The sequence below is a fragment of the Myxocyprinus asiaticus genome, chromosome 42 (assembly GCF_019703515.2).
Source record: "Myxocyprinus asiaticus isolate MX2 ecotype Aquarium Trade chromosome 42, UBuf_Myxa_2, whole genome shotgun sequence".
Classification (NCBI taxonomy): Eukaryota; Metazoa; Chordata; class Actinopteri; order Cypriniformes; family Catostomidae; genus Myxocyprinus; species Myxocyprinus asiaticus.
In genome coordinates this window covers 37,109,777-37,123,140 of record NC_059385.1, presented here as the reverse complement: position 1 = coordinate 37,123,140, position 13,364 = coordinate 37,109,777, and the positions used below count along the sequence as shown (strand labels likewise).

Genomic DNA, 13,364 nt, shown 5'->3' with positions numbered 1-13,364 from the left:
GAGAGCAAGACTGAAACTGTTGTGTTTGGCCTCCCTAACACTGTCTCTGATATCACTAGCAATCTAGTGACACTGTAATTAAATGTTCACCCCTTTGCTAATAACTTGGGAGTGATCTTTGACATGGCCCTAAATGTTGAAAAACAATTAAGTGCTGTGGTGAAAAGCAGCTTTTTCCAAATCAGGTTGATTGCTAAATTAAAACCATTGCTCTAATTTAAGGATTTGGAGATAGTTATTCTTGCCTTCATCTCATCCAGACTTAACTATTGTAAAGCACTGTACGTGGGTCTTGGTCATTCATCTCTGTATCGCTTGCAGTTAGTCCAAAATGCAACTGCTAATTTACTGACTGGAACAAGGAAGAAGGAAAGTATTTCACCTATTCTAGCATCTCTTCACTGGTTACCAGTCCAATACAGGATTCATTTTAAGATTTTGTTATTTGTTTTAAAGCTATTAATGGTTTAGCCCCATCTTATCTCTCAGAACTCCTTAGTCATCAACAATCCTCCAGGACTCTCAGATCCTCTGATAAACTTTTCCTGCATATACCACGCTCATGCTTGAAGTTTAAAGGGGATTGTGCCTTCTCCGTAGTCGGCACTAGACTATGGAATAACATACCTCTAGACATTAGATCTGCTCCTATGCTTCACATTTTTAAATCACATCTGAAGATGCATCTATATTCTTTGGCTTTTGTATGAATGTATATTGTATTGTTTTTAATGTCAATTTAATTTTTTATTTCCCCTTAATTCATTGTTTTATTTGCCCATGTACAGCACTTTGGTATACACTTGTTGTTTTTAAATGTGCTCTATAAATTAATTGACTTTGACCATAAAATTAAGTTTCTCAGCCCTGTTGACAGCCCTAGTCCAGAACCAGTCCAGTCGTTTGTATGACACATGAAGAACGCCTGTCAACCTCAGATATAAATGCTAATATTATATAACTATTTAAAACAGAACGGAAAGGGTGGGAATTGGAGTATTGTGTGTTTGGAGAGCAAGATAAAAGTAATGTAAAGTCTTTGTGTGCAGCAGAACGGAAAATTGAACTAATTAAAATTAAACTAGAAGAGTTCTGACAACATATGTGGATGAAAACAGTGGTGGTTGCTCAAAATGCTGAACAGTTTTGAATAAAAATGAAACCCTTAAAAAATGCAATACAAGGTTTTGATGTTTACTATCTTTGTTTGTCAGTACGATTACTCATGGTTATTTTGAGAATAGAAAAAGGAACTGACATTTGTTTACATTTTTGTACAACTGAGTTGGAGTGAAGCCCAAACCCTCTCAGACTGATACTAATGTCCATTTTAATGAACAGAAATAGAAATTTGGTTATATTGGTTATTTTAGTGTAAGTTGTTTTTCAAAATAACACTGAAGAAACAAACATACCTGAAGGAACAAAATCACTGACATAATTTGGTTTTTCTGCTGTGTTTTTTCTTCTCATCTTCATCATCTTTACTGAACACATCTTCAATGGTGTCGTGCAAGGCGGGACTTCCTTTCTACATCCATTGACTGTTGGGTGACAGAGCTTCTTAGTTGGGCGTTCCAATTTCTCCAATTAATTTAAATAGAAGTGACTCGTCTCTGCTAAATAATCTCTGGTCTCACACTCTGTAGAACTACAATGCCAGTCATGTACTACGTCTCCTCCCCAACGTTTGCACATTTTTACTCCTGATTTCTCGCAATACAGGGACAGTAGAGGTGTACAAAAGCAATGTATTACTTTATTTAAAAAGTCTGATATTATGGTCTAAAATGAAATCAGGTATGTTTGTTTCTTCAGTGTTATTAGAGAGTCCAGCTCACCCTGCAGACTGTGTAGGTAATAATGCTCCAGTATAGTGATGGAGAGACTATACTGTAAACAGGCACTGTCCTTTGGATGAGACATTAAACCGAGGTCCTGACTCTCTGTGGTCATTAAAAATCCCTGGACACTTCTCAAAAAGAGTAGGGGTGTAACCCCAGTGTCCTGACCAAATTCCCCCCATTGGCCTTTCTCAATCATGGCTTCCTAATAATCTCCATCCATTAATTGGCTCTATCACTCCACTCTCTCCTCTACATCGATTGGATATGCAGAGAAAATGTCTTGGTTTCTAAAAATATTCTAAATTTTTGTTTTATAATAAACAAGTAGTTTGATTCATGAAACAAACTGTTTTTATGGCATTTTGGTAGCATTAAAAATGATTCCATTCAAGTTGTATCAACATGCACCTTTGAAGTTGTGGCGTCTATATGCACTATACGCCTGTACTGAGATGACTTATGTGAAAACTATTATTTTATTATCAGACACATTCCTTGAACATGTTAGACTGGCATTCCCCACAGAATTTTATCCTCACTTTTGAAAAACATCTCAAGTACTCTGGCATTGTCGATGGGCACAGCTCATGATGACATACACTATATTGCCAAAAGTATTCGCTCATCTGCCTTTAGACGCATATGAACTTAAGTGACATCCCATTCTTAATCCATAGGGTTTAATATGACGTCGGCCCACCCTTTGCAGCTATAACAGCTTCAACTCTTCTGGGAAGGCTTTCCACAAGGTTTAGGAGTGTGTTTATGGGAATTTTTGACCATTCTTCCAGAAGCGCATTTGTGAGGTCAGACACTGATGTTGGACGAGAAGGCCTGGCTCACAGTCTTCGCTCTAATTCATCCCAAAGGTGCTCTATCGGGTTGAGGTCAGGACTCTGTGCAGGCCAGTCAAGTTCTTCCACACCAAACTCACTCATCCATGTCTTTATGGACCTTGTTTTGTGCACTGGTGCGCAGTCATGTTGGAACAGGAAGGGGCCATCCCCAAACTGTTCCCACAAAGTTGGGAGCATGGAATTGTCCAAAATCTCTTGGTATGCTGAAGCATTCAGAGTTCCTTTCACTGGAACTAAGGGGCCAAGCCCAGCTCCTGAAAAACAACCCCACACCATAATCCCCCTCCACCAAACTTCACAGTTGGCACAATGCAGTCAGACAAGTACCGTTCTCCTGGCAACCGCCAAACCCAGACTCGTCCATCAGATTGCCAGATGGAGAAGCGTGATTCGTCACTCCAGAGAACGCGTCTCCACTGCTCTAGAGTCCAGTGGCGGCATGCTTTACACCACTGCATCCGATGCTTTGCATTGCACTTGGTGATGTATGGCTTGGATGCAGCTGCTCGGCCATGGAAAACCATTCCATGAAGCTCTCTATGCACTATTCTTGAGCTAATCTGAAGGCCACATGAACTTTGGAGGTCTGTAGCGATTGACTCTGCAGAAAGTTGGCGACCTCTCCGCACTATGCGCCTCAGCATCCGCTGACCCCGCTCTGTAATTTTACGTGGCCTACCACTTCGTGGCTGAGTTGCTGTCATTCCCAATCGCTTCCACTTTGTTATAATACCACTGACAGTTGACTGTGGAATATTTAGTAGCGAGGAAATTTCACGACTGGACTTGTTGCAGAGGTGGCATCCTATCACAGTACCACGCTGGAATTTACTGAGCTCCTGAGAGCGGCCCATTCTTTCACAAATGTTTGTAGAAGCAGTCTGCATGCCTAGGTGCTTCATTTTATACACCTGTGGCCATGGAAGTGATTGGAACACCTGAATTCAATTATTTGGATGGGTGAGCGAATACTTTTGGCAATATAGTGTATATGATGCAGGTTCAAGTGTTGGACTTTGCTGCTTTAGGTTAGACAGTGTTTATTCTTCATTATTCATATTGGCTGACATGTTGATGGAAAACAAATTATGCATATTCATGTTATTGATTCTTTATAAACATGACGTGAAGACCTACTTTCTAAATATCTGTTTGTTTACTATGTTGTTTTGATATGTTGTACAGTAGCTAGCATGACCTGTAACGTCTCTTGTATGCAATGCATGGCTTATTTGTATGGAATGCATAGCAGAAGAGAAAGTGGCTGTGAGAAAAATGTAACGCAAAAATAACATCATGCTTTCCATAAAAATGTACTTTTTAAATAAGTTACTTTTTGAAAGAATAAAGCAATATTCTAACAAGTTACTTTTAAAAGTAGCATTACCCAACACTGCCAAATTGGAAAATTTTCCAAGTTACATTTGCAATCTGGAACGATTTCACCGTGACACCATCAGACCAGCTTAAATACAGGACAAATCACGTCCCCTATTGATTCGATATGGGATGCATTTATCTGCATTTTATCTTTAAATACGTGACGATCCCGTATTTTACAGGATGGGTGGCAACCCTATCTGTGAGGGATAGACTTGCCATCTCTTCAATGGCACACTCAGTATAAAGCTGTATAAAGCTTTTAGATACAATCTGATTTTCCATATTTCATGTTGTCTGGAGATTTTGTCTACTGAATGTTCCTGGAAAGATATTTTTTTCAACATTTTGTCAGCAGAATGATCCATGAACATGTTAAACTACAGTACAGCTCATTCTATCCATCCCTCACAGCCTCATTGTCATTCCCATCAAAAATTAAGATGGCGCTGCTGTGAATAATTTGAAAATCAGATATGGCCAAATTTCTGCTTTAATTATGTAACAATACCCCTTTTTTTTTTTTTTTTTTTTTTTTTTTTTGAGTAAACATTAACGCAGCAGTTTTACGAATCTCAGGCATAAGACAAAAAGAGAAAGTGTGCATATTGGAAATTAATTGAATGATTGTGGTTATCTGGCCAGCTTTTTAAGTAGGCTTTTAGAAAATAATACGACTCAAAAGTAGGTGAATTATCATGAGAAATATGTATGCCCTTTATTTCACTGCGTTTTTAAGTTGTGGCAAAGACAGTGTCATGTGTTTTTATGAAAATATTTACAAGTATTTAACTGTAAATTTGAGCTCAAACTATTTTATGATTTTATACAACAATCTCTTTAGTGTCTTCTTTCAAAAGAGACCAGGGCTCATGAACTGCAACCAAATGTATGTCTGTCTCTGCTCAAAAAGGAGTAGTTCACCTAGAAATGGTCTCTCACCTTTACGTTATTCTAAACTAATTCAGCGGCTCAGTCTCGTGGAAGTTATACAGCACCTTCAATTGATTTCTGTTATTGATACTACACTCACCGAGCACTAAATTAGAAAAACTATGGTCCTAAAGTGCCTGACGTGGTCTTCTATTGTTGTAGCTTATCCGCCTCAAGGTTTGGTGTGTTGTGCATTCTGAGATGCTATTCTGCTCACTACAATTGTACAGAGCAGAGCCGGCCCAAGGCAAAAGTGAACTAAGCGGCTGCTTTGGGCCCCCAAGAGCACGTGAAATGACAGCTTGATTTATATAAATATAATGTCAATTGACAATGGTAATTATACAAAAACGCAATATTAAATGCAATATTATGTTATCGGGCTGCAGGATGAAAGCACAGTCAGACAGTTAGTTGATAGAAGAGGCAGCAGAATTGCAGCAAAACAGCAATGTCACAAAAAAGGACATATCCCTCTGGTGCAGAGAAAAGAAAAAGAAGAAAACAGAGGAAGAGAAAAAAACAGCAAGATAAAGGTATGTGAATTAGCTAGGCTATGTTGCGAGCTAACGTTAACTGGCTAGTTAGTTAACATAGCCTAGGTAGCATATCTTCTTGTTTTAGGAAAGTTCACGTTTGATTAAACATCCGTAAATAGCCTTGACATCTTAATATTTTATAATACAACATATTACTTAGCTAGTTTTAGATTAAAGTTTTTGTCTTCTGTGTAAAAATAACTTGTTCCTGGGTGTATATTTTTGTAATAAAATTAAGCTACTGTTCCACTTGGTACTGATAACAGCTTATTATTTACATTAGCCTACCATTTTAGGGTCTTTGCTATTATATTCCAAAATCATCATGCCTCAATTAGCTAATTATAGATTAAGAGTTGTTGTTTTAGGTGTACAGATGGCTTACTGCTGTGTATAATAATTTATGTTGTTAAAATAACATTCTGTTCAGTCAAATATGTACTCTTATGAAACTTCCCAAGGAGCACTGTTGAAATATTTTGGAGGTGTTGCACAACCAACGCCACCTGCCCCAGGTGCCAGTGCTACAGCTGATGATACAGCAGGTGACTTTTTAACAATACCAGATCAATATATTTATATGGATAAACCATGCCTTTTGTGAGATCTTTTTTTTTTTGTTTTTGACAAGCAGTTGCATCACCTTCTAATATGACATCTAACATGGCTAGCTTTTATCATAATAATAATAATAATAATAATAATAATTATTATTATTTTCAGCTTTCATCAGGTCCATCCTCTGCAGGCGAGGAGCACTTACCAGCACCTGCATCCACTGATCCTACTGTTCCTTCCTTGTCTGTTTCAACCTCAGCAGTTGTGGCAGTTAAGTTAATAGCACAGCAGCCTTTGTATTTGCTCAGTTTACTGTAGAATATCCTGAGATTCATATTTGTAATTATTAATGTAATTTCCTTATAGGTCCTTCTACTTCTTGTGGGTTTGCTACTGTTACAATTAAAAACCTTAGAAGGGTGCAGACATTGGTATGATGTAAGCAACAGAGCTACAACTAATAAAATTGATAATGGGTGTGTTAAATTTTTAGTGTGCGAATAATCAAGCATTGACAATAGTCAATTGTACTGGCAGCACCAAAATCAAATTCTGCTTAGGGCCCCATAAAGGCTTGGGCCAGCCCTGGTACAGAGTTACCATAGCCTTTTGTGTTAGCTCGAACAAGTCTGGCCATTCTTCATTGACCGCTCTCATCAACAAGGCGTTTACTTCCGCAGAACTGACACTCACTGGATGTTTTTTGTTTCTGAAACCATTCTGACCAGCCCGTCTGGCACCAACAATCATGCCATGGTCGAAATCACTGAGATCAGATTTTTCCACATTCTGATAGTTGATGTGATAATTAAAGGCCCAGGTATACTTTGTTTTTGCACGTTCCAGATCGGCTCGCACTCAGTCGACCGCGTTGCCTTTGTGAGTTTACTCTTCTGAACACAAGCGCATGTTCACTGCAACTGCTTTGTGATACTCTTCAAGTACAGTCAATAGCTAGCGCATAAACGAGCACCGCGCACAGCTGATGACCGCGTCGTGAGTCAAGAAAATCTGGCTGCCGCACGGACTGCCAGCGCGGCTGTGCTTATGATGAAATTTGCATCACGAAAACTATGCACAATATACTTTGGTCTTAACTGAAGCTCCTGAGCTGTATCTGCGTGACTTTATGAATTGCACTGCTGCCACACGATTGGCTGATTAGTTAATCAAATAAAAACAGCAGGTTTAGAGGTGTTCTTAATAAAGTGTTCGGTGAGTGCATATATATTTAAAAAATGTATTCTTGTGATGAAACTATTTTTATGCAATACTAGAAGCTTTGTTGTGCCAAGTCGTGCATTTTATTGAAATAGAACAATTACAGCAAGATCATCAAGTGCAATATTAACCAGTGTTATTAGCATTGTCCTGTCTTCCCCAACACAAATATATTCCAAGTATTTGACTCTCCAAAGTGTTCAACTCTCTCCATCTCTTCTCCCAATCCACAAGAAAGCTCAGTGTGATTCTGCCCCCTGTTTGCAGGGAAAGCTTGATGTACTGATTCTGGATGAGCTGAAAGAGTCTCTTCATTCACTGAGCCATGAAAACACACTATGATGATTCTTGTTTTTTTAGCATGTTTCTTCTGATGAGTATTAAAACCCTAAATAAGCAAATCTCTCCCTACAGATGGAGCAGCTGTAAAGTTCTCTCCTGCATGCACTCTCTGGTGGGTTTTCAGGACCTTTTTGTAGGCAAACGTTTTGTCACACTGAGTGCATTTGTAAGGTCTTTCTCCTGTGTGTATTCTTTGGTGCAGTGCTAGAGCATAGTGTTGACGGAAACTCTTCTCACAAACGCTGCAGTGATAAGGCTTTTCTCCTGTATGCACTCTTACATGAACTTTCAAATCACTTGGACCAGAAAAGCTCTTTCCACAGTAAGAGCAGAGATAAGGTTTCTCTCCAGAGTGCATTCTCTCATGACGTATCAGCTGAGACTTACGATGGAAACGTTTATCACAGTATGTGCATCTATAGGGTTTCTGATCAGAGTGTGTTTTCTGATGTGACTTAAGAGAATCTAAGCGTGTAAAGGTTTTCCCACATTCACTGCACTCATACGGCCTCTCATTGGTGTGAGAACGAATGTGTTTGTTTAGATATGGTCCGTAGTTGAATCTCTTCTCACAGTAAGGACACTTGTACGGTTTCTCCCCTGTGTGTATTCTCTCATGAGCAACAAGATTTCCTTTGAATCTGAAACACTTGTCACACTCACTGCATTGGAAAGGCTTTTCGTCACTGTGTGACTTCATGTGACTTTTTAATGTAGAGGCAGCTAAGAAAACCTTCCCACACTGCTCACACTTAAACTCTTTTACTTTGTGCACCTTTGAATGACGGTTTCTTTTTCCCCTGGTAGGAAAGCTCCTCCAACATGTCCTGCATTTGAAGAACTTCTGCTTATGTTTTGCTGAACGTCCCTGCGACACTCTTTTGCCAGAAGCTGTCAGACGCTGTTTTGATGAAGTCGTTTCTCCATCAGAAGCTGAATCTGAAAGGAACATGACAGTATGTACAGTAATTGATAAGATAGCGATTATCACAATAACTACTAGAGGTGTGAATCTTTACTAGCCTCAAGATTCGACTGAGATTCAAAAGGGTAACGAAACGAATCTCTATATATCTTGTCATCCATATCAGAATATCAGCTTTTAATGGTACTTCACACGGTCACCCTACATGACTTTTAATGGTGTGGGGGTATGTCAGTGCCCAAGACATGGGTAACTTGCACATCTGTGAGGGCACCATTAATGCAGAAAGATACTGTATGTACAAATTTTAGAACAACATATGCTGCCATCCACACACTGTCTTTTGCAGGGACATCCCTGCATTTTCCAGCAGGACAACGCCAAACCACATTCTGCCTGAATTACAAGTGCATGGCTGTGTAAGCGGAGAGTGCGTGCACTAGATTGGCCTGCCTGCAGTCCAGACCTGTCTCCGATTGAGAATGTGTGGTGCAGTATGAAGCTCAAAATACGGCAACAAAGGCCCCGTACAATTGCGCAGCTGAAGACCTGCGTAATGGAAGAATGGGGGAAAATTGTTATTGCATTGTCTTCAGTGCCTAAATGCTTAAGTGTTATTACAAGAAATGGTGATGTTACACAGTGGTAAATGCTCAACTGTCCCAATTTTTTGGGGGCGTATTGTAATTGTCTGATTTGAAATGGGTGTATATTTAAAAAAAATACTAATAATAAATTCACAAGGTAAAACATCAAATAATGTGCTGTTGTAGTGCTTTTAATACAGCACAGGGTGAATAGAATTTACAAATCACTCCTTTTTGTTTCATAATTGCAAATGCGTTCAGTGTGAACAACCCTATAAGCCCGAAGTATACCTCAGTTTTGACGTTAATGCTCCGTTTGCGTACATTCGAAACCAAACCCTTCCAAAGTATACTCCATTTGACTGTGTGCGTAAACGCTTTCGAATGTACGCATACGGAACGTTAACATCAAAACTGAACTGGGCTGATGCATGCACTTCACAACTGCTATAGTTGCTATGCTACAGGACTTTTCTCTTCAGGAGTTTATACCCATAAAGGTGTATTTTTGTCCTTCAGACTACAGTTACACAAATACAGGTATCTCCTGACCTCCATAACACGTGTTCTTGAGATGCACGTCAACTGTTGATGTTTCTACCTTTGACTGCTCTTGTTTACCGCAGATTGCATCTTCTTGTGCTTCTTCATGAAAGCAACGTCTCAGTGGTGAGTATTGTCATCTTGTGGACCCACGAGTTACTGCAAATAATTCCAGATGCATGTGCATTCTGCGCGTTCAAAGATGCGTGGTTAGAAACTCTGGCTGCACGTGTACAGAGCTCGCATACCCTGTTGATGATGAACTTTGCATCACTCGTGCAGTATGCATACGCTCAGCATTCACGTTTGAACAAAGTATACTTTGGGCTTTAAGGTAGAGGTCTCTGACCATTGCAATCTGCTCTATAATCACTGTTTTCAAGCATAAGTAATGTGTTTTAAAACGCTGTGTCAAGCTGAAAATATGCATTTGAGATTGCTGCATTCTGTTACATTCTGTTGTACTCTGTCTGTTTGAAAAGCCCCTGGGCTCAAAATCTGAGCTGCGTCACCATCGAGTTCAGCCGAATACCATCTGAGAATATTACACAACTGTAGTGAATGAAAAACACTGTGGAATTGCTATTGTTATGAAGCTTGAGTCTGGTGGCACCAGTGCAACACCAAATTAATTTAAAACTGTTACTTAAGTGGTTTCCCTTGTTATGGTTTTTACTTAGCATTTGATCATTTATTTTAACAGGAATGCTTTTTTTTTTTTTTTTTTTTTTGCAATAATAACACTGACACAAACAGCTGCTTGGTTTATAATGTAATTGATATGCCATACTGTGGACTTAACATTTTTTAATTTACATTTTTGATTAACATATTACACTTCTTACTTTTTTTAAATACATTTTTACATTTAAATTTGAACAAACATACCTGAAAGAATAATATACACCTCCGCATGATGATAGGAATGTTCCTTTGCTATGGCTTGTTCTGTCATCTCCATGAGCATCTGCTGTTCTCCAGAGACTCTGTGGAGGTTTGATCACCCTGATTACTGTCACACACACTCTCCTGAGCATCAGTATAACAGAGTAAAGTGAGGCTGAGCTCTGAGTCCTGTGTGTCTCTGGATCTCTGATCTGAAATCTGACAAACACAACACAATCACACTAATTTATACATTGAACATCGATATATAAAATATATAGCTGTCTGACTCAGTGTGTTGAACCTGTACAAACCTCTCTTTCCCTCAGCTTTGCCTCCAGTAACACCACCTCTTTCTTCAGCTGAGAGATTTCTGTCATTAAATCATCAATATCCAGCATGGACAGATCAGTAATGATTTACAGCACATCAAATCCACATGCAAACTCATCATCAACATTTGAACTTTAAACACTGAACTAAAAACACACACTGGCTAAATGGTCAAACTGTGAGCTCTTCTTTCTTTCTTTAAAGAGTTTACTGGTGGACTAAACAGCTTCACAGCGCCTTCTGCTGTACTGGAGTGACAACACAATCAACACTAGATTCATCAGGAGGATTTCAAACACATACTACTGATTTACAGCACATCAAATCCACCTCCAAACTCTTCTTCATCATCTGAACTATAAACACTGAACTATAAACATCTGAACTATAAACTTCTGAACAATGAACACTGAACTATAATTACACACTGGCTGAGTGTTCAAACTGTGAGGTCTTTCTTTCTTTAGTGAGTTTACCGGCAGACTAAAGAGCTTTACAGCACCTCCTGCTGTACTGGAGTGACAACACAATCAACACTAGGTTCATCAGGAGGATTTCAAACACATACTACTGATGCACAACTCATCAAATCCACCTGCAAACTCATCTTCAACATCTTAACTATAAACACTGAACTATAAACACTGAACAATAAACACTGAACTACAAACATTAAACACTGAACTATGAACACTGAACTACAAACACTGAACTATAAGCACTGAACTATAAACACTGATCTATAAACACCTATATATAAACATCTGAACTTTAAACACTGAACTACAAACACTGAACTAGAAGCACTGAACTATAAACACTGAACTATAAACACTAAACACTGAACTATAAACACTGAAATATAAACACTAAACTGATCTATAAACACTGAACTATAAACACTGAACTAGAAGCACTGAACTATAAACAATTAACTATAAACACTAAACACTGAACTATAAACACTGAAATATAAACACTAAACTGATCTATAAACACTGAACTACAAACACTGAACTATAAACACTAAACACTGAACTATAAACACTGAACTATAAACACTAAACTGATCTATAAACACTGAACTACAAACACTGAACTATAAACACTAAACACTGATCTATAAACACTGAACTACAAACACTGAACTATAAACATATTAACAATAAACACTAAACACTGAACTACAAAAACTGAACTATAAACATTAAACACTGAACTACAAACACTGAACTATAAACACTAAACACTGAACTATAAACACTGAACTACAAACATTGAACTATAAGCACTGAACTATAAGCACTGATCTATAAATACTGATCTATAAACATCTGAACTTTAAACACTGAACTATAAACACTGAACTATAAACAATTACCTATAAACTACAAACACTGAACTAAAAACACTGAACTACAAACACTGAACTATAAGCACTGAACTATAAACACTGAACTATGCACACTAAACACTGAACAATAAACACTGAACTACAAACACTGAACTATAAACACTAAACTGATCTATAAACATTGAACTACAAACACTGAACTATAAACACTAAACACTGAACAATAAACACAGAACTAAAAACACTGAACTATAAACACTGAGCTACAAACACTGAACTATAAACACTGAACTACAAACACTGAACTATAAACACTAAACACTGAACTACAAACACTGAACTATAAACACTGAACTATAAACACTAAACACTGAACTACAAACACTGAACTATAAACACTAAACACTGAACTATAAACACTGAACTACAAACACTGAACTATAAACACTGAACTACAAACACTGAACTATAAACACTAAACACTGAACTATAAACACTGAACTACAAACACTGAACTACAAACACTGAACTACAAGCACTGAACTATAAACACTAAACACTGAACAATAAACACTGAACTATAAACACTGAACTATAAGCACTGAACTATAAACACTGAACTATAAACACTAAACACTGAACTATAAACAATTACCTATAAACACTAAACACTGAACTACAAACACTGAACTAAAAACACTGAACTACAAATACTGAACTATAAACACTGAACTATAAACACTAAACACTGATCTATAAAAACTGAACTACAAACACTGAACTATAAACACTGAACTATAAACACTAAACACTGATCTATAAACACTGAACTACAAACACTGAACTATAAACACTAAACTGATCTATAAACACTGAACTACAAACACTGAACTATAAACACTAAACACTGAACTATAAACACTGAACTACAAACACTGAACTATAAACACTGAGCTATAAACAATGAACTATAAACACTAAACACGGAACTACAAACACTGAACTATAAGCACTGAACTATAAAACACTGAACTACAAACACTGAACTACATACACTAAA

The 13,364-nt window shown here is 37.8% G+C and overlaps 2 protein-coding genes across 5 annotated transcripts in view; one reads left to right on the top strand and one right to left on the bottom strand.

Annotated features, from left to right (window-relative positions):
* Nucleotides 1-2,467: 2,467 nt before the first annotated feature.
* Nucleotides 2,468-13,364, top strand: part of LOC127432470 (uncharacterized) — a 146,041-nt gene continuing 135,144 nt past the window's right edge. Inside the window, exon 1 of the mRNA XM_051683587.1 lies at nt 2,468-2,653. Within this exon, the coding sequence (XP_051539547.1) occupies nt 2,613-2,653 (41 nt within the window). The 5' untranslated portion in view covers nt 2,468-2,612. The remainder of the gene's footprint in view (nt 2,654-13,364) is intronic.
* The window catches only part of LOC127432465 (zinc finger protein 239-like), a 162,719-nt gene continuing 156,762 nt past the window's right edge, over nt 7,408-13,364 (bottom strand). The window contains exons 1-3 of one of the 4 annotated variants that reach the window (XM_051683579.1): nt 10,932-11,140; nt 10,621-10,836; nt 7,408-9,920 (exon numbers count right to left, since the gene is read on the bottom strand). In XM_051683579.1, coding sequence (XP_051539539.1) covers nt 7,724-8,629 — 906 coding nt within the window. In that variant the 5' untranslated portion in view covers nt 8,630-9,920; nt 10,621-10,836; nt 10,932-11,140 and the 3' untranslated portion in view covers nt 7,408-7,723. Of the gene's footprint in view, nt 9,921-10,620; nt 10,860-10,931; nt 11,141-13,364 lie in introns of those variants that run through there. The other 3 variants (XM_051683575.1, XM_051683577.1, XM_051683576.1) reach the window with 3 other exon arrangements.